The 24644-nt window shown below is 43.8% G+C and overlaps 3 protein-coding genes across 4 annotated transcripts; 2 read left to right on the top strand and 1 right to left on the bottom strand.

The window, feature by feature from the left end:
* Positions 1 to 32: 32 nt before the first annotated feature.
* On the top strand, positions 33 to 3982 carry LOC142894304 (transmembrane protease serine 9-like). Its single transcript, XM_076035567.1, has 12 exons — positions 33 to 235; positions 344 to 612; positions 729 to 874; positions 967 to 1291; positions 1415 to 1577; positions 1686 to 1954; positions 2071 to 2216; positions 2309 to 2633; positions 2757 to 2919; positions 3028 to 3296; positions 3415 to 3560; positions 3653 to 3982. The coding sequence occupies exons 1-12, from the start codon at positions 33 to 35 to the stop codon at positions 3980 to 3982; spliced, it is 2754 nt and encodes a 917-aa protein (XP_075891682.1).
* Positions 3983 to 4060: 78 nt separating this feature from the next.
* LOC142894303 (transmembrane protease serine 9-like) lies at positions 4061 to 9848 on the top strand. The gene is made up of 15 exons (XM_076035566.1): positions 4061 to 4263; positions 4372 to 4640; positions 4758 to 4903; positions 4996 to 5320; positions 5444 to 5606; positions 5715 to 5983; positions 6102 to 6247; positions 6340 to 6664; positions 6788 to 6950; positions 7058 to 7326; positions 7445 to 7590; positions 7683 to 8016; positions 8654 to 8825; positions 8977 to 9242; positions 9832 to 9848. The coding sequence occupies exons 1-15, from the start codon at positions 4061 to 4063 to the stop codon at positions 9846 to 9848; spliced, it is 3213 nt and encodes a 1070-aa protein (XP_075891681.1).
* Positions 9849 to 10052: 204 nt separating this feature from the next.
* Positions 10053 to 23562, bottom strand: LOC142893604 (integrin alpha-M-like). 2 transcript variants are annotated; one of them, XM_076034360.1, is made up of 30 exons: positions 23360 to 23510; positions 22343 to 22445; positions 21967 to 22064; positions 20926 to 20996; positions 20662 to 20776; positions 20380 to 20507; positions 19913 to 20058; positions 19264 to 19414; positions 18687 to 18837; positions 18474 to 18547; positions 18252 to 18381; positions 17921 to 18057; positions 17695 to 17835; positions 17410 to 17616; positions 17188 to 17312; positions 16804 to 16946; positions 16555 to 16709; positions 15422 to 15547; positions 15154 to 15227; positions 13685 to 13826; positions 13482 to 13580; positions 13307 to 13386; positions 13136 to 13222; positions 12971 to 13040; positions 12770 to 12868; positions 12616 to 12696; positions 12406 to 12516; positions 11236 to 11349; positions 11038 to 11148; positions 10053 to 10836 (listed from the first exon to the last, which is right to left on the bottom strand). In XM_076034360.1, the coding sequence occupies exons 1-30, from the start codon at positions 23391 to 23393 to the stop codon at positions 10696 to 10698; spliced, it is 3444 nt and encodes a 1147-aa protein (XP_075890475.1). In that variant the 5' UTR covers positions 23394 to 23510; the 3' UTR covers positions 10053 to 10695. The 2 variants fall into 2 exon arrangements, with proteins under 2 accessions (XP_075890475.1, XP_075890474.1); XM_076034359.1 differs by lacking the exon at positions 22343 to 22445 and having other exon boundaries at positions 23360 to 23562.
* Positions 23563 to 24644: the final 1082 nt, after the last annotated feature.

Genomic DNA, 24644 nt, shown 5'->3' with positions numbered 1-24644 from the left:
TCTAGAATACGGCGTTACGCTTAAGTGGACGCATGCTTCGAGATCCACTCAAGGCAAGACTTTTCTTTGCAGTGTGCGGCATCACTCCTCTGAACACCAGGATAGTTGGAGGTGAAGACGCGCCCGCTGGAAGTTGGCCTTGGCAGGCTAGCCTCCAGAGATTTGGGGGCCACGTTTGCGGTGGTTCCCTCATCAACAGCGAGTGGGTGATGTCTGCTGCTCACTGCTTCTCCAGGTGAGCACTTGTGGTATGACGAGCGGGAAGTTATTCTGACGCGTTGATTTGACATGAGGGACCACTGTCAGTTCCTGAAAGCCAACCCTGGTGTCATCTTTGCTTCAGTCCAGCTACATCTGGATGGCAGATTTCCCTGGGTCGTGACAACCTGCAGGGCTCAAATCCAAACGAAGTGTCCAGAAGCGTCTCCACTATCATTCTGCATCCAGACTACGACAGCAACACCAACGACAACGACATGGCCCTGCTCAGGCTCTCCTCGCCAGTCACATTCACAGACTACATCAGACCTGTGTGCCTGGCCGCCAGTGACAGTGTGTTCAACAACGGCACTGACAGCTGGGTGACTGGCTGGGGCGCAGTGGACGAGGGAGGTGCGTGTGCCCGCTGCCAACCAATACTCTGGTTTGCATTGTGTGTGTGTGTGTGTGGTGTGTGTGTCGTCTGCAGACATGACGTGGGCGTTTGAATTCTCTTCTTGCCCCCCCAGTGTCGTTGCCCTTCCCCGAGACTCTGCAAGAGGTGGAGGTTCCAGTGCTGGGAAACAGACAGTGTAACTGTCTGAATGGAGTGGGTACAATCACAGGCAACATGATCTGTGCCGGCCTATTGGCAGGCGGCAAAGACTCATGCCAGGTTGGGCCACCATTCATTTCCTTTTGTCACTGGTTGATGAGCCACTTTGAGGGGTTGGGAAATGTCCTGACGTCTGCTGTGCAACTCCTCAGGGTGACTCTGGAGGCCCAATGGTCAGCAAGCAGGGCAACATCTGGATCCAGTCTGGGGTCGTCAGTTTTGGTTATGGCTGTGCCCGGCCCGGTCTGCCCGGAGTCTACGCCAGACTGTCCAGTTACCAGTCCTGGATCGACTCTCACATCATCTCTGACAAGCCGGGCTTTGTGCGCTTCACCTCCAGTGGGCCCGACGCTGACAGCAGCCACACTTGCCCTGGTCTGCCAGAGCCTGATATCCCAAGTCCAACAAGCAGCAGTACAACGACAAGCGAGCCTACAGCTGCCCCGTCTTTGCCCTCCACTGCATCCAGCGCCGAATGTTAGTAGCCCGATGACCACTGCATCTTCCAAAGTCATTGTTTTTGCTCACTCTAGAATACGGCGTTACGCTTAAGTGGACGCATGCTTCGAGATCCACTCAAGGCAAGACTTTTCTTTGCAGTGTGCGGCATCACTCCTCTGAACACCAGGATAGTTGGAGGTGAAGACGCGCCCGCTGGAAGTTGGCCTTGGCAGGCTAGCCTCCAGAGATTTGGGGGCCACGTTTGCGGTGGTTCCCTCATCAACAGCGAGTGGGTGATGTCTGCTGCTCACTGCTTCTCCAGGTGAGCACTTGTGGTATGACGAGCGGGAAGTTATTCTGACGCGTTGATTTGACATGAGGGACCACTGTCAGTTCCTGAAAGCCAACCCTGGTGTCATCTTTGCTTCAGTCCAGCTACATCTGGATGGCAGATTTCCCTGGGTCGTGACAACCTGCAGGGCTCAAATCCAAACGAAGTGTCCAGAAGCGTCTCCACTATCATTCTGCATCCAGACTACGACAGCAACACCAACGACAACGACATGGCCCTGCTCAGGCTCTCCTCGCCAGTCACATTCACAGACTACATCAGACCTGTGTGCCTGGCCGCCAGTGACAGTGTGTTCAACAACGGCACTGACAGCTGGGTGACTGGCTGGGGCGCAGTGGACGAGGGAGGTGCGTGTGCCCGCTGCCAACCAATACTCTGGTTTGCATTGTGTGTGTGTGTGTGTGGTGTGTGTGTCGTCTGCAGACATGACGTGGGCGTTTGAATTCTCTTCTTGCCCCCCCAGTGTCGTTGCCCTTCCCCGAGACTCTGCAAGAGGTGGAGGTTCCAGTGCTGGGAAACAGACAGTGTAACTGTCTGAATGGAGTGGGTACAATCACAGGCAACATGATCTGTGCCGGCCTATTGGCAGGCGGCAAAGACTCATGCCAGGTTGGGCCACCATTCATTTCCTTTTGTCACTGGTTGATGAGCCACTTTGAGGGGTTGGGAAATGTCCTGACGTCTGCTGTGCAACTCCTCAGGGTGACTCTGGAGGCCCAATGGTCAGCAAGCAGGGCAACATCTGGATCCAGTCTGGGGTCGTCAGTTTTGGTTATGGCTGTGCCCGGCCCGGTCTGCCCGGAGTCTACGCCAGACTGTCCAGTTACCAGTCCTGGATCGACTCTCACATCATCTCTGACAAGCCGGGCTTTGTGCGCTTCACCTCCAGTGGGCCCGACGCTGACAGCAGCCACACTTGCCCTGGTCTGCCAGAGCCTGATATCCCAAGTCCAACAAGCAGCAGTACAACGACAAGCGAGCCTACAGCTGCCCCGTCTTTGCCCTCCACTGCATCCAGCGCCGAATGTTAGTAGCCCGATGACCACTGCATCTTCCAAAGTCATTGTTTTTGCTCACTCTAGAATACGGCGTTACGCTTAAGTGGACGCATGCTTCGAGATCCACTCAAGGCAAGACTTTTCTTTGCAGTGTGCGGCATCACTCCTCTGAACACCAGGATAGTTGGAGGTGAAGACGCGCCCGCTGGAAGTTGGCCTTGGCAGGCTAGCCTCCAGAGATTTGGGGGCCACGTTTGCGGTGGTTCCCTCATCAACAGCGAGTGGGTGATGTCTGCTGCTCACTGCTTCTCCAGGTGAGCACTTGTGGTATGACGAGCGGGAAGTTATTCTGACGCGTTGATTTGACATGAGGGACCACTGTCAGTTCCTGAAAGCCAACCCTGGTGTCATCTTTGCTTCAGTCCAGCTACATCTGGATGGCAGATTTCCCTGGGTCGTGACAACCTGCAGGGCTCAAATCCAAACGAAGTGTCCAGAAGCGTCTCCACTATCATTCTGCATCCAGACTACGACAGCAACACCAACGACAACGACATGGCCCTGCTCAGGCTCTCCTCGCCAGTCACATTCACAGACTACATCAGACCTGTGTGCCTGGCCGCCAGTGACAGTGTGTTCAACAACGGCACTGACAGCTGGGTGACTGGCTGGGGCGCAGTGGACGAGGGAGGTGCGTGTGCCCGCTGCCAACCAATACTCTGGTTTGCATTGTGTGTGTGTGTGTGTGTGGTGTGTGTGTCGTCTGCAGACATGACGTGGGCGTTTGAATTCTCTTCTTGCCCCCCCAGTGTCGTTGCCCTTCCCCGAGACTCTGCAAGAGGTGGAGGTTCCAGTGCTGGGAAACAGACAGTGTAACTGTCTGAATGGAGTGGGTACAATCACAGGCAACATGATCTGTGCCGGCCTATTGGCAGGCGGCAAAGACTCATGCCAGGTTGGGCCACCATTCATTTCCTTTTGTCACTGGTTGATGAGCCACTTTGAGGGGTTGGGAAATGTCCTGACGTCTGCTGTGCAACTCCTCAGGGTGACTCTGGAGGCCCAATGGTCAGCAAGCAGGGCAACATCTGGATCCAGTCTGGGGTCGTCAGTTTTGGTTATGGCTGTGCCCGGCCCGGTCTGCCCGGAGTCTACGCCAGACTGTCCAGTTACCAGTCCTGGATCGACTCTCACATCATCTCTGACAAGCCGGGCTTTGTGCGCTTCACCTCCAGTGGGCCCGACGCTGACAGCAGCCACACTTGCCCTGGTCTGCCAGAGCCTGATATCCCAAGTCCAACAAGCAGCAGTACAACGACAAGCGAGCCTACAGCTGCCCCGTCTTTGCCCTCCACTGCATCCAGCGCCGAATGTTAGTAGCCCGATGACCACTGCATCTTCCAAAGTCATTGTTTTTGCTCACTCTAGAATACGGCGTTACGCTTAAGTGGACGCATGCTTCGAGATCCACTCAAGGCAAGACTTTTCTTTGCAGTGTGCGGCATCACTCCTCTGAACACCAGGATAGTTGGAGGTGAAGACGCGCCCGCTGGAAGTTGGCCTTGGCAGGCTAGCCTCCAGAGATTTGGCGGCCACGTTTGCGGTGGTTCCCTCATCAACAGCGAGTGGGTGATGTCTGCTGCTCACTGCTTCTCCAGGTGAGCACTTGTGGTATGACGAGCGGGAAGTTATTCTGACGCGTTGATTTGACATGAGGGACCACTGTCAGTTCCTGAAAGCCAACCTTGGTGTCATCTTTGCTTCAGTCCAGCTACATCTGGATGGCAGATTTCCCTGGGTCGTGACAACCTGCAGGGCTCAAATCCAAACGAAGTGTCCAGAAGCGTCTCCACTATCATTCTGCATCCAGACTACGACAGCAACACCAACGACAACGACATGGCCCTGCTCAGGCTCTCCTCGCCAGTCACATTCACAGACTACATCAGACCTGTGTGCCTGGCCGCCAGTGACAGTGTGTTCAACAACGGCACTGACAGCTGGGTGACTGGCTGGGGCGCAGTGGACGAGGGAGGTGCGTGTGCCCGCTGCCAACCAATACTCTGGTTTGGATTGTGTGTGTGTGTGTGGTGTGTGTGCCGTCTGCAGACATGACGTGGGCGTTTGAATTCTCTTCTTGCCCCCCCCCCAGTGTCGTTGCCCTTCCCCGAGACTCTGCAAGAGGTGGAGGTTCCAGTGCTGGGAAACAGACAGTGTAACTGTCTGAATGGAGTGGGTACAATCACAGGCAACATGATCTGTGCCGGCCTATTGGCAGGCGGCAAAGACTCATGCCAGGTCGGGCCACCATTCATTTCCTTTTGTCACTGGTTGATGAGCCACTTTGAGGGGTTGGGAAATGTCCTGACGTCTGCTGTGCAACTCCTCAGGGTGACTCTGGAGGCCCAATGGTCAGCAAGCAGGGCAACATCTGGATCCAGTCTGGGGTTGTCAGTTTCGGTTATGGCTGTGCCCGGCCCGGTCTGCCCGGAGTCTACGCCAGACTGTCCAGTTACCAGTCCTGGATCGACTCTCACATCATCTCTGACAAGCCGGGCTTTGTGCGCTTCACCTCCAGTGGGCCCGACGCTGACAGCAGCCACACTTGCTCTGGTCTGCCAGAGCCTGATATCCCAAGTCCAACAAGCAGCAGTACAACGACAAGCAAGCCTACAGCTGCCCCGTCTTTGCCCTCCACTGCATCCAGCGCCGAATGTTAGTAGCCCGATGACCACTGCATCTTCCAAAGTCATTGTTTTTGCTCACTCTAGAATACGGCGTTACGCTTAAGTGGACGCATGCTTCGAGATCCACTCAAGGCAAGACTTTTCTTTGCAGTGTGCGGCATCACTCCTCTGAACACCAGGATAGTTGGAGGTGAAGACGCGCCCGCTGGAAGTTGGCCTTGGCAGGCTAGCCTCCAGAGATTTGGCGGCCACGTTTGCGGTGGTTCCCTCATCAACAGCGAGTGGGTGATGTCTGCTGCTCACTGCTTCTCCAGGTGAGCACTTGTGGTATGACGAGCGGGAAGTTATTCTGACGCGTTGATTTGACATGAGGGACCACTGTCAGTTCCTGAAAGCCAACCTTGGTGTCATCTTTGCTTCAGTCCAGCTACATCTGGATGGCAGATTTCCCTGGGTCGTGACAACCTGCAGGGCTCAAATCCAAACGAAGTGTCCAGCAGCGTCTCCACTATCATTCTGCATCCAGACTACGACAGCAACACCAACGACAACGACATGGCCCTGCTCAGGCTCTCCTCGCCAGTCACATTCACAGACTACATCAGACCTGTGTGCCTGGCTGCCAGTGACAGTGTGTTCAACAACGGCACTGACAGCTGGGTGACTGGCTGGGGCGCAGTGGACGAGGGAGGTGCGTGTGCCCGCTGCCAACCAATACTCTGGTTTGCATTGTGTGTGTGTGGTGTGTGTGTGTGTGTTCCGTCTGCAGACATGACGTGGGCGTTTGAATTCTCTTCTTGCCCCCCCAGTGTCGTTGCCCTTCCCCGAGTCTCTGCAAGAGGTGGAGGTTCCAGTGCTGGGAAACAGACAGTGTAACTGTCTGAATGGAGTGGGTACAATCACAGGCAACATGATCTGTGCCGGCCTATTGGCAGGCGGCAAAGACTCATGCCAGGTCGGGCCACCATTCATTTCCTTTTGTCACTGGTTGATGAGCCACTTTGAGGGGTTGGGAAATGTCCTGACGTCTGCTGTGCAACTCCTCAGGGTGACTCTGGAGGCCCAATGGTCAGCAAGCAGGGCAACATCTGGATCCAGTCTGGGGTCGTCAGTTTCGGTTATGGCTGTGCCCGACCAGGTCTTCCCGGAGTCTACGCCAGACTGTCCAGTTACCAGTCCTGGATCGACTCTCACATCATCTCTGACAAGCCGGGCTTTGTGCGCTTCACCTCCAGTGGGCCCGACGCTGACAGCAGCCACACTTGCCCTGGTCTGCCAGAGCCTGATATCCCAAGTCCAACAAGCAGCAGTACAACGACAAGCGAGCCTACGGCGGCCCCGTCTTTGCCCTCCACTGCATCCAGCGCCGAATGTTAGTAGCCCGATGACCACTGCATCTTCCAAAGTCATTGTTTTTGCTCACTCTAGAATACGGCGTTACGCTTAAGTGGACGCATGCTTCGAGATCCACTCAAGGCAAGACTTTTCTTTGCAGTGTGCGGCATCACTCCTCTGAACACCAGGATAGTTGGAGGTGAAGACGCGCCCGCTGGAAGTTGGCCTTGGCAGGCTAGCCTCCAGAGATTTGGCGGCCACGTTTGCGGTGGTTCCCTCATCAACAGCGAGTGGGTGATGTCTGCTGCTCACTGCTTCTCCAGGTGAGGCACTTGAAGTATAAAAAAATCCATTTCCTGCTTTGTTTACGGTCTATTTTTTAAGCCTTTCCTGCTCTTATACAAAGCATATGTTTTATGTTTTTTTCCAGTACAAGCACTTTCAGGTGGAGGGTGTCACTTGGTCGTGACAACCTGCAGGGCTCAAATCCAAACGAAGTGTCCAGAAGCGTCTCCACTATCATTCTGCATCCAGACTACGACAGCAACACCAACGACAACGACATGGCCCTGCTCAGGCTCTCCTCGCCAGTCACATTCACAGACTACATCAGACCTGTGTGCCTGGCCGCCAGTGACAGTGTGTTCAACAACGGCACTGACAGCTGGGTGACTGGCTGGGGCGCAGTGGACGAGGGAGGTGCGTGTGCCCGCTGCCAACCAATACTCTGGTTTGCATTGTGTGTGTGTGTGTGTGTGTGTGTGCCGTCTGCAGACATGACGTGGGCGTTTGAATTCTCTTCTTGCCCCCCCCCCAGTGTCGTTGCCCTTCCCCGAGACTCTGCAAGAGGTGGAGGTTCCAGTGCTGGGAAACAGACAGTGTAACTGTCTGAATGGAGTGGGTACAATCACAGGCAACATGATCTGTGCCGGCCTATTGGCAGGCGGCAAAGACTCATGCCAGGTCGGGCCACCATTCATTTCCTTTTGTCACTGGTTGATGAGCCACTTTGAGGGGTTGGGAAATGTCCTGACGTCTGCTGTGCAACTCCTCAGGGTGACTCTGGAGGCCCAATGGTCAGCAAGCAGGGCAACATCTGGATCCAGTCTGGGGTCGTCAGTTTCGGTTACGGCTGTGCCCGACCCGGTCTGCCCGGAGTCTACGCCAGACTGTCCAGTTACCAGTCCTGGATCGACTCTCACATCATCTCTGACAAGCCGGGCTTTGTGCGCTTCACCTCCAGTGGGCCCGACGCTGACAGCAGCCACACTTGCCCTGGTCTGCCAGCTCCCTCAATTGCTCCCCTTCCATCTTCTCCAACTACACTTAAAACAACAACCACTACTACTACTGCTGCTGCTGCTTCTCAACCTACCACTACTCCTTCAAGTGAGTGTTCAAAATGTGTTACATATTTTCAAACAATAAAACTCAAATTTCCTTTCGATAACCTTTTTTTTGTTTGATACCAAAAATATAATGCATCATGGTTGTGTATCCACACACACAACAGGTCTTGTTTTTGTTTTTTTTAATAGCTCTTAATGACAATTGTTAATTGTCAAATTCCACCAATATGAGCATGTACACTGCTGATTTAGCTACCACATAGATGTAGAAGCGTAGGAGTAAATTGCTTGGATTGTAGATTTTCGACGTCAGTTTTTATACACCACACCTACAGCTTTAACTCAGGTTTTGATAAAATATGACAATGATGTGTTTGTGTATATCAGTTAACTTTTCATAAATACCAAACATTATTACCAAATTGCTGCATTAAAAAATGTTATGTTCAACATTTATTTGAATTTTTTGAAGCCTGTATTTTTTGGAATTCATATCAACATATAAGTGTCATTAATTTATGTCTCATTTTATTTCAGTAAAACATAAATAAAGCCCCAATATAACACCTTCTCAATTTGAGTCAAATTGGTCCAAAAAGTGAACTTAAACAAAGGTTTATTCTTTGTTTGTTCTTTTATCTTTACTTTACTTTATATCATCACATATTCTCCTGTAGGACCAGTTTGTGGCAGAGCTCCACTAAGTGGCAGAGCTACTGCAGACAGAGGTGTTGCATTTGGTGGGGCCTGGCCCTGGATGGTTCGTCTTCACAAAAATGGAGTCTTCACTTGTAGTGGAACCCTGATTACAAAGAGGTTCATCCTCACATCGGCCCAGTGCTTCTCAAGGTAAGTTTTCAAACAAATACTTTTGCCTCCTTTATGTATGCTGGAATTGCTGAAAGAGGTTGTAAAGATTAAAACTTTTTAGAAACTGTTGGATGGAGGTTTTAGAACATGTTGGATGGAATTATGGATGAATTATGTAATTTCTCAACAGACCAAATCCAGATGAAAATGAATGGAGCGTGTTTCTTGGTCCAAAACCTGTGAACGGCTCTGAAGTGTTTGATATGTCCGTGTCTGTTGCAAGGATTATATTGAGCCAAAACACAAATGTCAATATTGCTCTCATGCGGCTGACCAAACAAGTCAACTTCAGAGATTACATCCAGCCAATTTGTATGGACACCAACAATGCCAGATCGTTCCCCACTGGAACGCGTTGCTGGGTGGCGGGCTGGCAGAAAGAGAATGCGATTGGAGGTAGTGTTTTTAACCTTTTGAATTTTATTATGACATACATACACATATACACACACACACACACACAGATATATATATATCTGTGTGTGTGCGTGTACATAAATATATATATATATGACTAGTTTGTTAATGTAAGTTCATTTGTTACATGCAGATAGTGTAAATGCTGCTTCAGGGATGCAAGAACTTGAAACCCAGGTGGCAAGTTGTGGGACTGTGTCTGAATCAGAGAATATCTGCACTTACGTCATGGACCTTCAATCGGTAAACACAATTACGATTGACAATTGTACATATCATTACTTCTGGTCATTCTAATACAAAGTTTGTGGGTTTTTATATTTTTTGCAGGGACATCTGGGCAGCCCATTGCTGTGCAAATCAGATTCATCTTGGTTCCAGGTGGCTGTTATCACACCAAGCGCAAGTAAATCATCCCGTGCAGACATTCAGGTCTTTTTGAAAACTTCACAATTTGGTTCATTTTTGAAGGAGACAGTTGGTGACTTGCCGTCCCCAGCAGCCACAGCAAGTGCAGCAAGTTTCACAATTTCCATAATCCTCTTTGTCCCTCTCCCCATTGCTTTAGCAACACTTTTGCCATGATATTGTTTTTTTCTCCCCTCATTGTACACTTGAATTGCTCACTCACATACAGCTTTTAGCTGCTCCTGTTGAGTTTTCAGAAATATGTTATGATATGTGTATGCATATGTATGCACTCACATAATGCACTCACTCTATGATCACAGTCGATCTCATAATGTGTATTTTTGTACAGCTGAGAAAGGATCATATTTGAAAAACAAATGAAAAAATTGATGTTTTATTTCATTGTACAAATTACCTGCACAGAAAAATGTCATTTTCTGTAGGTTTCACTGCATTAAAACAAACTCAAAATGTTACTTATTCCCTTTTTTGCTCTTCTGTTGTTTTCTTAACAAAAATATAACTTGTGGTAGGGGTAATAAACACTGATGAAGCATGAAAATACTTTTATTGTTTGTTTAATTTTTAGGGAGAAACTTTCCCTAAAAAGAATCTGCCCCAGCTTGCTTGGCGCACGTTCGTGTCACGTTCTAAACCAAACACTTCCTTTCCACTAGCCACATTTTATTTTAAATGCTAATAGAGAAGGAAATCTTGGCTCAGTCTTTGGCTAAATCAACTGAACAGTAAAAAAAAAAAAAAAAAAACACTTTGTTTCATTGTAATTTAGCACACAGTACAGCACATCTTTTGAACAGCCATTTCAGTTTATTAGCAATACTTTAGAAGCTTCAGTGGAATTCAAAATGCACATTGATGTCATCGTGACCTGGAAAACTAAGATTTCCTATGTTTTAATTTTGGATTTGAATATATGGATAAATATGAACAGTTTCCGACTGAAGGAGTGAAACTTTTAGATCTGTGTTTGTGTCGCTACCACTCTTTAAGCCTCTTTAAGTCATTCTGTGGGTTCACCGCCACCGCTGACTAAATCTCCTTCCTCTCCTCTTCCTCCTCCTCCTCCTCCATCCCCTCCACCGCCTTCGTTTTCCGCATTCTCTTCCAGCATCTTTCCATATTTACTTTTGAAAAATCCAGCCTGAAAGCACAAAACAAGGAGAATTCTTAAAAAACAAACAAAAAAAAAACTAAACAAAAAACATCCTATACTGTATGTATTTTATTTATTTTTATTTTTTTATCAATGACAATATTATGGTCAAGTGAATGTTAACTGGTTGTGTATAATCTTATTATAATGCTGTGTGCAAACTTAATGAGTTTATAAAGGGGGACTCACTTTATATAGGACTACTGCGGTCAAAATGAGTAGGGCCAGGCCTCCCAGGGATCCTCCGATGATCTCCTTAGTAAAGTCGTTTTCAGGATACACCTCAACTTCTGCTATAATCTGAGAGAAACCAAAGAGTTAAATTGAATAGAAAATAGAAAAAAAATAAAATAAAAAAAATACCAGGGGCCGACATTGTTCAATTACCTTCCGAATGGGTGGGTTATTACTTGACCCTGTTGAAAAGAATATGTACTGGTCTTTGTCATACTCCAAACTGGCTGTGCTGGTTAAATGGAATACTGCAGCTTTCAGTCCAATCTGTTTGAGAGAGATCAGGGTGAGGGTTGACATTAATCTTTAAAGTTATTAACAACCACAGGTCAGTCTTAATTAAATAATGGCTAGAAGTTTCAAACATGTAAGTCAGCCTGTTCTTAAACTTATTCAGGGAACAAAGTCAGAACTAAGGAAGCCTTTCTGATGGGAGGTGAAACATCTTGACCAGTGATGGGCCGGCAGGGCCGGCTAGGCCTTCTCTGCTGGCCCAATCATACTAAAGTACATTTTACCATAAATATGATTTTAAGAAAAGTTATTGTCCATAGTCTGTTCTTTTTACATCATGTAATATATACTTGTTGCTTCCGCTGTTGTATATTATAGTATATATAGTATATATCAAATCCAACTAGCTCATGTTGTCAGGTTCCATTAATCTGCCTGAGGCCTTCAGAATCAACGTTGCAGACTCTTCTGCACTGTCAGTGAGCAGACCACAATTAAATGTGACAGTCAATCAGATTTCAAGTATACAATACTAAGACCAGCTAGCTGCCTTTACGCTGAAGTTCACACGTACGGGTTACGTGATTGGATAAACCCTGAGCGTGCCCAACATGTTCAATTGATTAATAATTTAATAGTTCAATAGTTTTGTTTTCATCACGGTGGTCTCTCGTACGAAGCGGTGACAATGCACAGTTTATTGGACAAGTTTAGACAAGAGTTCAAGCTCAAAGAGTGTAGTTTTGGTGGACTTATTAAAACTTTATTGAGGAATCTCAACAAATTGCTTTTTATTTGTAAGTCATCAGTGACCTTAGTTACTTATTTTTAATTGTGAATTTAAATGCTCCGAAAACTTAGTTTAGCTCGACGAGGTCACCTGTGTTGAGGTGATGTAATGTATAATAAGTGTGATTCTGTGTGGATTCTCGAGCCGCAGTGTCATGTTGAGGGTAATATGAGGTGTATAAATGGACTAAATATGAAGTAACTTGAAGATGCCAAAAACAAATTCAGTTGACTTAACCTTCAAGTCACGGATGGCCTGGACCATTCAGAACTTTCACCCGACATATATACCGACTTTACCTGTTCTATCCATCCTGAAGTCATGATGGCAGAGAAGTTGTATTTCAATGTCTCCGTTCTCCCCATGAACCTGTTGCACTTGAAGACGCTGCATGTTGCCACTGAGCAGTCCTGTTGTAGAAATACGCAAATGTTTGAGAAAACTGCCAATGCCAGCAGAATTTTAGAAAAGCAACTAAGCTTTGCTTAAACAGATGACATGTATCTCACCACTATCTTGTCCTTTTTAATCTGAGCAGCAAAATCAGTGACAGAGGGAACTTGGTTGTTGTCTCTTTGACACTCTGGAAACTGATTGAAAAACATCATGTGTCAACCGGAGAGCAAGACACTCTTTGCCATCATGTTACTTTAAACATCTTACCTGCGGTCCGTCTGTATGCACCCAGATGTCTTTATCACCGAGTTTCACCGGCACTTTAATTATTATGGTTATATTTAGTTCTCTGATACTATTTGTGACCTTGAAAGTGGGAGAGAAACCATTTCAGGGGCTAGAAAAAATGTGTGCTAACATCAGGGTTGAGTAAATCGGCCATTACTGGAATTATGAAATATAGCTTACCGCCATTGATTGCAGAACTGCCTTCTGCACATTATCGTATCCAAAGGTGAAATTGTTGTAGCTGAGGGTGCTAGACAGAGCAGAACAGTATAAGAGTCAACTGTCAAATCTGAGCAAAAAAAAAGCAACATATAAAAAAATCATCATCTTTTCTCAAACACCAACCTTTCAAATGTTAGAAAAATGCTGTACTTCACACTAATCCCACGCATGCTGTATGGTTTGCTTAAACTGGAGTGCTCCTCATTCTCACTGAAATAGAAAGTGAAAATTTAAAAAACAATTTGGAGAAGACGCAGCATGCACACATAATGCTGTGCCTGATCAGATAAACACCTTGTAGCGTTTGCCGTGACAAAGATCATCCTGTCGAGCTGACTGTAAGTTCCGATCCCATAGGAGACAACAAAGGAAGCCTGGAATTGAATTTGAGAGGGGGCGGGTTGGTAAGACTTTGTCAGCAGCTGCGAGAAACTGTTCATCTGTACAACCAAACAAGCGACCGACCAACCTTTATTTTGCTCCTGAAAATGGGCTTGTCAATGGTGCAGTCTGTCTTTCCGCGTGATAAGCCATTGTCACTGTCCAAGGAGTTGCACTCAATTCTTCCCTTATTTAAATCAAATGCACAAAACACACAGAAATCAAACACGGTTCTATAACCAAGAAGCCCTGAGGGATTCCTTCGGCACAGCCTCAACCCAGATGGCTTACTTGAAGAATGGTCAACTTCCTGTACGAGAGTCCCGCTGGGTATGTCAGAATGACGTGGGTGTTGTAGGAGTTTTCCTCGCTGTTCTCCAACAAGACGGTGATGCTCATCAGCTCATCAATGCCAACTCGAATCTCCGATGAACTTTCAGCCGAGAGAAACAAAAGAGGATGAGACGTGAATTTGATGGAAAAGTCCAGAGAAGGAAGAATAAAAAACAAACAAACAAACATGCAAACAAATAAATATAGATATTTAGCCACAAATATTTAGCCCTGTTTTCAATATCCTAGATTAAAAACAAACAAACAAACAAACAAACATGCAAACAAATAAATATAGATATTTAGCCACAAATATTTAGCCCTGTTTACAATATCCTAGATTAAAAACAAACAAACAAACAAACAAAACAATGCTTTGTTAGACCTTCTAGATGTTAGAAAGGAGGCAGAAACAAGCCATGCTGGGAGTTTTGTCTGCCAAGGATTTGGGGAGAGGTCAGAGACATCAGTTCATTTTTGTGACATCACAAAGGGATGATTTGCAGCACTGTGTTTTAGCTCACACTTTCTGAAAAGTAGAGTAAAAGTAAAAGAGGGACTGTGCTACTTTCAGCAGATTTCACTGACAGAAAGAGGTTCATTATTGTTTGATGCCTTAGTGAGGTGAATCCAGACTGTAAAGGGCTTTTAGAGAAGTATAAACTACCACCTCCAGGTGGTGCTATAGGAACAGTCAAAGTAACATGGGTGTAAGACCGAGACCATCTCTCTGAAAGGATGAAAAAATTGTTCTCCTATGCTCAATTTATGTATCGTTCAAATCTGCTGAGATTAATTTGATAGACAGCTGGAACAACTAGATGAGATAGATCTCAATTATTTTTGTTCTCATTTGATCCTGGATTTCTTTAGATCTCAGCACAATGTCTAGTTTTTGTGGATTTTTTTGGTCTACTTCACTTTGTCAGGTAGGTCCTATTTAAGTGATTTTTCGATTGAGAACAGGTGTGTCAGTAATCAGGCCTGGATGTTGTCTTGTTATTAAATAACGTCCGCGTGAGTCTAACTGTACTTTATCACGTGGGTAGTATTTATTTGGCTTTTCAACCGGTCCCCTTGTCTTTCTCTCCCTCTACACTTGTAGCGTGTTGTTTCCTCCTTGACGCACCTTGCTGACGTCATCTTATATTGACTCTTTGCCATCTTTCCACCATAACACAATCACACCACAGATGTGGCTAGAGGAATTGAACTCAGGTGTGATAAACCGCAGGTAAGTTATGTTTTAACAGGATCAATCACTTTTTACAAAGGGCCATATCAGGTTCTTTTTTCCCCTTAATAACAAAAGCTTTCATTTCAAAACTGATTTTGTGTTTACTTGAGTTGTCTTTGACTAATAGTTAAATTTGTTTGATGACCTAAACACACACACACACACACACACACACACACACGTCACTTACTTGCTAAAATTGAAATCCACCTTCAGGTTATCTACACATTTGCTGTCGTCTCCACAATCAATTTCAAATCCCAACTGAGTGACAATATTGAAGGAACAGTTAGGGCTGAACATGGCAGAACTGAGCAAGGACATCAAAGAAATGAACGGGTTCATAAGTGTAAGCCCGTGATTTTGTAGGTTTGACTCTAAGGTCAAATACTGTTGAAAAGTTACATTTTCTAGTTTCCTGTGGTTTATTTTGCTAGTAGGAACCAATAATTACTTACAGGGTAAGTGGAAGTCATCTGAGCCTGTGGGTTGAGAGCCGGACTCAGATTTGTGGGGGAGGGCAAACCTTCAAAGCTGAATCTGAGCTCATTGTAAAGTGCATTGAGAGCATCATCAAGGCAACTCTGCAAGAATAAGGAGTGGTCTTGTCAAATACATTTTGAAGCAGTTGTCTATTCTTGGACCTTTATTGTGCAGCATTTGGTCAAACATCCTATAATATGCTACTGCTTCATGAGATATAGACCTCCATGAAAACAACATATTTTCCCTTTTTTATAGCTTCCCAAAAATGCCTTTTTGTTTGTTTTCTTTTTTTTTTTTACATTTTAATAGAAATTGTAAAATTTAAATTGTGCATAGGAGTGCGTGTCTGAGTGTGAACAGTTGTTTGTCTTTCAATGGGGCGATGGACTGCTGACTTGTCCAGGGTGTAACCTGCCTTTGCCTATGACAGCTGGGATAGGCTGCAGCAATTCCCTGAGACGCTGAGTGCAGGAGGAAGTGGGTATAAAAGATGGCTGGATGTTTTAACTGATTATAACTATTGTTTTTTTGGCACTTCCATGCATTTGGATTGTGACAAAATCCAGGAGACTGAGACAGTCCTAGGAAGTGAAACCAGCACTAACTCTAATGTGATTTAACATGTCCCGGGGAAGTGGAGTCACGGACAGTGACAGGAGGAGACTGGACAAACTGGTGAGGAGAGCCAGTTCCATCCTGGACTGTCCACTGGACTCCATCCAGGTGGTGGCAGACAGAAGGATGTTGGCCAAGCTGACCTCCAGGTCAGTCCTACCTGCAGCCATCGGGCTGTATGATACAATAAAACACTTATTTCTAAACACTTTTTTTTTAAACACCTATGTAGTTGTAAATAGAGTTGCAGATAATGTAGCAGAAGAAGAAGAAAAAGAAGACGGAGAAGTAGTTATAAATAATGTGTATATAATAGAAGTGTCCATAATGATGTGAACACTTTCTTATTTTATAAAAACTACATATTATTTTACTTCCTTATTTTTTCTTAATTTACCTTTTTTTCAGCTTGTCTTTGCACTGTATATGCTGTTGAATTATGCAGATTTCTCCAAAATAAAGGCATTCTATTCTGTTCTATATAACTCACCTTGACATTGAAGTTTACAACAACACACTTTGGCCTTTCTAATGTGACCTCGACTGATTGAGAATGAGCTCGCTCCTTGTCTCTGATGTAAGCTCGGCTGAGAGGAATGCTCCTGGTGATGTCCAGCGTGAAAGTAAAGTTTATCTGGGCTCGTGCTGAAATTGATGGCAATTTTTACAAATAGGTTTCATTATTATTCTGTTGTTACATCTTAAAAGCAGAACTTGTATGAATTGACAAGGACATTACCTGTGTCGACAGCAGAGTGTCTGGACATTGTAAAGCAAACTTTTGCTGAGCTTTGCAATGGTGTTGAGCAGTCTGAGTACTGAGGGGGAATTAAATTGGGGTTGAATGACACAGTGGCTTTGACCATTACAATTGGTTTTGATCTGAAAGGACAGAACGCATGATGATAATTTTGAACAACTACCACACTTGCCTAAAACAGTACTCAACTAAACGGTCTGAAATTTGTCCAACTGACAGAAAAAATCATAGTTAGATGGAAATGTGAGAGCATAGATAGATAGATAGATTGATAGATAGATAGATAGATAGAGCAATACTTGGCAAAAAGGCAGAAGTGAACTTGAAAGAGTATTATGTACGATCAAATAAGACTTAATTTACCTAAGAAAGACAATATTGCCCTTTGAACCAACTACCAAGTCAGGCAGATTGTCTAGGCTGTGGTCAAATGACGACGAACTGATGGACATGCCAAAATGCTTTACACTTTGAGTACCGAGAATTCTCTGTGAAAGCAAAAAACAAAACAAAAATGACCTTGAAAACTTCAGTGCGCAATGGGAGAGCTGCAAAAATAATGTGATTGATTTTGATGTCTGTCACCTGTGAGAAGGTGAGGCCAACGCTCCTCATGCCATGGAATATATAGATGCTGCCATGACCATCATTCTCCAAAGGGGCCCCAACGGCCAAATCATTGAGGCCATCGGCATTGATATCGGGCAGTACAGCAAGAGAGGAGCCAAACCTCCCCTGTTCATTTTTGTCCCCTCTCAAAACTACTGGAGGGTCAGACAAGCAGTCAACTTTCTGATGGGAGCAAAAGGACAAGAGTTAGTATTTGCATTGCCAGTTTAACTGTGTTTAACAGGGCGGGGAAGCATTTACCAAACTCGATACGCTGCAAATGTACACTCTCCCCTGCCTGTCTTCGTCTATGTACATGGGCGCAGATATGAGAATGAGGTCTGTGAAGGCATCACTGTCCACTTTCATGGCGCAAACAACTGCTCCAAAATATGCGCCAGTCTGAATCACAACGACACAATGACATAGGGTGAAAATATGCCCAGTTGACAGAAGGGACTGTGTGCCCAGCCTTAATTGCACGGACCTGCTCAGGGTTGGGGTTGATGTCCACGTAGTTGCCACTTGCTTCAACCACTAACACTTGACCTCGGTGCTTATATCTCGGGGCTCCAACAATTGTAAGAAGGCCTTGTTGTGTTTTAGCGATTGCCATGGAGTATCCTAGAACACAACAGTCAATTCAAGTAGGTTGTCATGTTGTTGTGTGTAATACTACTGGTTTTGATTCTGTTAAAGCATGTATATGTTTCTTTTTTTCCTTTGCTTTTACGTCAATGTTGCCGACTCTGTGAAGCAATGCTGTGACTGAATGTGTAAAGGTCTTGCACAAAAATGGCAGGAATGACTCATCATACCCACGTAACTGTCAGATTCCATCTTGGGAGGCATAAAAGAGCTTCTCTCCTCGCCACTGGTTGATCGCACAAAGCCCCCCTTCCACTCGTTGGCGCCAACAACAGCCATCTGAATATCCCACTGTTCAGTCTCAAATTTTGAAGTAAAAAAAACTATTAGCTTAACAATGCAAACAACATAACACTGCTTCTTGTTTAATTGTTATTTCTAATTGTGATCACCGAAGGCACGAATGCTGCACTGAATCCCAACTGAGACATTTCCAGTTTAAGTGACTCTCCAGCGGCTTGAGATCCTGTGAAAGCAATATTGATATTTTAAATTTATGCGGCATATGTCAATATCAAACTATTCCCCTAAGATAGAAAGAGGAAACCTCCAGAAATGCAACGTATTCTTACGAACAGGCTATCTTACACAATTCAAACTCATACCTTCGATGGAAAAGATTTTTTCCCTTAAGCTATTTTTTATGGCGTCAAGTGCTGTGAAGCTCTCCACTTGAAATACATGGATGCTTGCAGGAGGAGACGCAATTTTCTCCAGTTCCGCTTTTGCTTGTTGTTTGCTAAATGCCCTCCCCACCTAAAGATTTGAGAAGGGTTAGAGGAAGTGAATTGCAACAGACCTGATTCACCCCTTTCAATGGCGTATATGCGGACAACGTTTACACAAGTGAATTGTGAATTAGATAAAAACAAATAAATATATGTATATATATATATATATATATATATATATATGTATATATATATATATATATATATATATATATTTATATATATATATATATATATATATATATGTAGATAGATAGATAGATAGATAGATAGATAGATAGAAATGTGTGATTATGAAAACATGTGCACTGGAAAGACTGGTCAAAAACGTTGGCAATCTTTTTTTGGCTTTACTCTTTCACACCTTTTTCACACGGACCCAACTTAATATTTCCACACTGTTGAAAGACAGATCATGAATTAAAATGCTATTGATTATTATGCAACTCACCCCAATAGTGAATCGAACAATCTTCTTAGCATCAGCTTCCATTATTGCACCGGGCAATTTCTTTGGGTCTTGAGATTCTCCATCTGTAATCACTATCATGACCTTTTTCACATTTGGCCTGGAGCCAACATTTTCATTGAAGACGTACCGGCTGTTGGGAGAAAGATCTGCTTTCAATGTGGTTGCTTGAATGACAAATTTTTCTTATGCCACTACTGTGATATTGTTGGAGAAAATGTAGTGCTTGTTGCCCACTTCTTTGTATTTTTCAGTTCCCCTCTGTGCTTAACAGTTATTAAATATTTAATTCCACTGCATATTTAGAAGGATTTAGCTACTGCACCCTTGGGCTGCAATTGGTCCATATTTGTCCAATAGAGTTCTGTGTCAGCTCTAGAACAAAAGGGGCCGTCTTTTGGCAGGAGAACCAATGGTAAAATAGAAACAAACCAATCCCAAAATAAATGCAACTGATCAAGTCTGTGATTCTCTGTGAAATTCTCATGTATGTAAGATATGATATCAGAGACCTTTTTAATTTATACTTTAGCAATTGAATCCGTACATTATGAAATTAACATGTTTGTTTGATTTGCACATTATTTATTTGTTCACACATGATATTTCATAAAGTGGTATCTTGACTTACACAACTTTTCTGATAGCATCGGCTGTGTTTGTCCCACTTCCAATCTGTTCAATTGAACGTATTTGACTTTCCCATCCCTGATAGGTATGAAATTGGTTAAAGGAAGAGTGAATGTTAAATCCAGTGGAGTATTGGGAAACGGAAAACTGCAAAGAAAGAACAAAAGTTCAATTAAATAGTTGATATGGAATTTGTATTTTAATGACAAACGACCAAGGTTTTTGCAGTTGCACTGGTAACGGTGCAACTGCAAAACCCATCGGTAGTGCAGCTTTTATCTGCATGTACCTATATCAAGATGATATTGTCAATTGTGATCTTGTCAATAATCATCATCCAGTGGTTATTTGATTTGAATTAATGAAGGTAAAAGCACAGTTTCACTATTGTCCAAATAAAGTGATTCTTCCTCTTTGAATTTTGAGGTCTGAGACGAATGATTTAAGAATAAAATAAAGTAACTCTACCTGGGTATATTTCCCCTGCAATGAGCGGACTAAATTTATTACAAACTCTTTCATTTTCTCAAAATCTGTAGCTTGGACACTGCCTGAGCCATCCATGAGGAATGCAATGTCTGCCTCAGCTCGGCATTCTGTTGAAAAGAAGAGATGATCAACGTCATAACAGCATTTTCAGTTCAGGCAGTTGTTTGACCAGCTGGTGATATGAACCGCAGCGATACAACCAGCTTTGGTTGCAATTGATTCCTTGAAAATAAATCAATAGGAAACAAGCAGAAAAATCACCTTCACCAGACAACGGATAATATTTTGCCGCACGATCATCGCTGTCAATCCAAACACATATACCGTTGTACATGGTGATACTTTTGCAGTCCTTTGGAATGGTTGGACCGCACACCTGAAAGAGACGCAGTCAGGTCTGATTCATAATGATTAGTTGTGTTTTCTGAAAAGATAGACACACACTCTCTCTCTCTCTCTCACACACACACACACACACATACACACACATGCGCGCGCACACACAAAAGAATATCTCCAGCTCACCAGAGTGTTTTGTGTGGCTGGGTCATTCGTCATTGTCAGACCAAGGGAGCTGTTGACTGCAAACTCTGGCACTGCATTGACAACATTCTCATGTTATGTAAGAGCAGCACAGCGGCAGGAAGGTATCTGACATGATATTTATGCTAAAAAGGAAATTAAAGCTTTTCAAAAGGCTTTTCCAAATTTTCCCCCTGATTTTTTAGTTTGTCGACAGGAAAATAGGATCAGCGTGTGTCGTAAATATGAGAAAAAGAGTGCAACGCTCATCCTGGTGAGGGGTGATGAGACCGAGACACATATGTTAAGATACACATCTTGACAGCTAAAAAGCGGCAGCACCGCATCTCTCTGTGATCGCATCTAGTGCATACGGCACAGCATGATGTCGTGCAGTACCCCTTGGTGGAAATATGCTTCTGCTCATGTAAAAGATTAAATAAAACATATTCAATTTTCACTTGTAAAGTTTCCAGAAATAAGTGAAAAAAAGACTGCAGCTGAGCAGAAGCGCTTGTCGACTGTCGCGGAGCTGTTCGCGTCTGGTGTGAACCAGTTCGAGCCTCGCGCTTCGCGGCGCTTCCGCTTCCATTGAAATGAATGGCACAAGCCGCGCGCCCGTTTGTGTCTGGTGTGAACCACTTGTTGTCCATTTTCTGAACACTGAAAATGAAAAATAAACTAATAATTTCATTGCAATACTATTCCTGACCACTAGATGCTGTTAAATCTTAAACCCTGGGTCTTTAAAAACACTGACAGAACAAAAGCTATAACTGATGACCACAATTGAGAATTGTGCAGTACCTTTGTGTCAATTAAAAAGAGTAAATGCTATGTTTCTTTCCAGATCCGTCATTATATAATATACATATATGAAATATACTTGTTGCAACCTGTAACCACACCCTCAACTTAAATCCAATAGACATCTATCAGGAAACGATATGATGTGAAAATGACAGACCTTAAACTTACAATCTGTGTTTTAATATGTGTGAGTCTTGGAGATTATGTTCAGTGTTCGGACAGAAATCTGCTCACATTGAACTGAAAGCGGAGAGCATGATGTGGTGGTGCACTTGAAGAGTTGTCCCCTCTCCTTTGCCGAAAACTGTTGAAGAGGAGCGCTGACGAGCACGCTGTGGAAATGAAACAATGCATGTAACAAAGCCTGGCTGGTATGAACGCCCAACAAAGCAGCAGTTTCAAAACATTTTTTTTTGCAGGAGGCTGTAAACAGGAGGGTAAATGATTATGTAGGAGACCAAATGATGATAAAATTATGCATGGAGTTTAAAAGGTAAATGCAAAGATGAATATAATAGTGTAAGTTTAATCAGCATGAAAATGTGGCTAGCTTGACACAGGCCTATCACAAATACTGGTTGAAAGGAAATAAACTACTTTGCTGACTTACTCTGTTCTCCGCTGCACCACCTGATAGCCAAAGCCTGCAGCATTGTTGTTGATTGATTTCCAAGGCACAGGATCGATATTAAAACCAAGTGCAGCTTTCAGCACTGAAAAATGAAGGATTCACTTGAGAAACCCAAAACAAATCACCAAACAGCCACTGTGACTTTTCTTTTCATTTTATATGACAGTTGTGCTCGGTTACGTTGCAACTTCTTGTTCCTCCTTTAGATTTGTTGAATTCTCCCCCTCAATAAACACATGCACAACAATGATTACACAAAACCATCACGATGTGAAAAATTCATTCTCAGAGCATAACTCTGGAGGTCAAGTCTGCTCTGCCGCATATTATAATGATTAATCTTAACAGCTACGAGTTACTCATACGCCCTGCTCATTAACTTTATCCTTCAAGCTACGTGGGAGGACACTGAAGTAGCACCAGCGTTAGACATTGTTACTGCTGCAGCTGCAAGTCACACCTAGTCTGCTCAGGCTGCCTATGAGTGCATGTGCAAGGGTTTTTTTTGTTTGTTTGGTTTGTTTGTTCTTAACCAAAGAACTGAGGTAAGACTACATTTCTGGATTGTCGCACTACCCCCACTATTTCCATATTTTTTTTGGCCAGACTCGTAAAGATGTATTCACTATGTTAGAGACCATTTAGTTTCAACCAAAATCATAAGTTTTGATGTTTTACAAATAAAATAGACTGTGAATGAAGCTGCATATTAAGGGAATGTAATACATTAAAACAACACAGCACTACTAGGACTTAAAAAATATTAAATAAAATGTAAAATTAAGCTTAAATGTATTATTATTTATTGGTATTAGTATTATGCTGGTAATCAGGTTATCATACTGGATTGTTTTCAGAAATAACTGTTGCCAATGTAATGAGAGGAAGCACTCACATCTCAGGCTATTTTTAAAACACAAAAGCTGATAAGACACATTAATGATGCCAGACCATTGTATGAAGACAATCGATGAAAATTCTATCAGTGTGTCTTACCTGACAAAAAAAATATTGTTGTTATACTGTCCATTATAATGTCCCCATAGAAAATATGTTGATGTCCTCCCTCTGATGTCCTCAAACGTGACAGAAAGTGTGAAGTACACCACAATGCAGAAAGGCAAACCTGTTAGAGGAACTATGTGGGAGGGGTGACAGCAAAAGACAAGATGTTGCCACTCCATTGCTTAATTTTCTATTTTTTTAACTATTGCCCGAAACTAACTTTGCTCTCATTAGACATTCTTATTATCAATTTTTATTATAACTAGTAGTAGTAGTCGTTGTAGTAGTAGTACTAGTAGTAATAGTAGTAGTAGTAGTAGTATTGTTGTTTCATTTCATATTTTTTAATTCAATTAAGGGAAACATGTTTTAAAACAGATGTTTCTGCATGCATGTTCCAATCTATAATCAAACACATGAAGCACAAAGTTAGAATAAAAGCAAACTACTTGAAGGGAATCAAGGAGTGTACTTGCCAGCTCAAACACATTATTGACTAAAATGGTTAATATGGTTCCCCTTTTCACACTGCGTCCACTGCTGCTAAATCTGTTCAAGATAAGGTGTGAAGGATTGTTTAATTTAAAAAACAAAACAAACCAAAACAAATAGCAGAAGAACCAAACACTTCTTAAAGGCCTCTTTACGAAACTCACACCGGATAAAGTTAAAAATAAATTGTTCCTCCTCCGTCCTGGACTTCTTCCTCATTGTCCCACCGATTTACTCAGCATTCAGCAGTTGTATCTTAGCATTGCATGACAGTATCAAACTTTGCAATCTTTTTTTTTTTTTACTTTGTATTTGGTGGACTCTGTTAGTGAACATTACCATTACCTTTAGGGACACACTGATAGTTTTAGTTGTACACCAGGTCTACTGCACTACTACTACTGGCTATAGACTAGGTTTAGATAGTTACTACTGCTACAAGTATTGTATCAACCCAATTTCTGCTTTTTCTGCTGTTATATTGAAAAGTAAATGAAAAAAGCGGCGATCGAAAGAAAAAAAAAAACTTTTATGTTTTGGATCCACATTAACATCCACAGCAAAGGCCTGTAATTCAATGATGATTTCACAGGTAGTAATGTATGGATCGCAAGGCCTTGAGCGTGTCATGTCTCATAAGGACAATAGTGACAATACACAGCCCTGTGAAACACCAGATGGAATGTTTCCCAAATTTTAGACTGAGTTGCATCCATCTGGGTTACATTGGGGATAAATTCATTTACACAAGACAAAAAGACCTTGACAGTTGCTTGGAAAAACT

Source organism: Nelusetta ayraudi, unplaced genomic scaffold, assembly GCF_046127955.1.
Source record: "Nelusetta ayraudi isolate G7.1 ecotype Tasmania unplaced genomic scaffold, CSIRO-AGI_Nayr_v1 ptg000042l, whole genome shotgun sequence".
Classification (NCBI taxonomy): Eukaryota; Metazoa; Chordata; class Actinopteri; order Tetraodontiformes; family Monacanthidae; genus Nelusetta; species Nelusetta ayraudi.
Note: the sequence above shows the minus strand (reverse complement) of the source record. Positions and strands in the feature narration are given on the sequence as shown.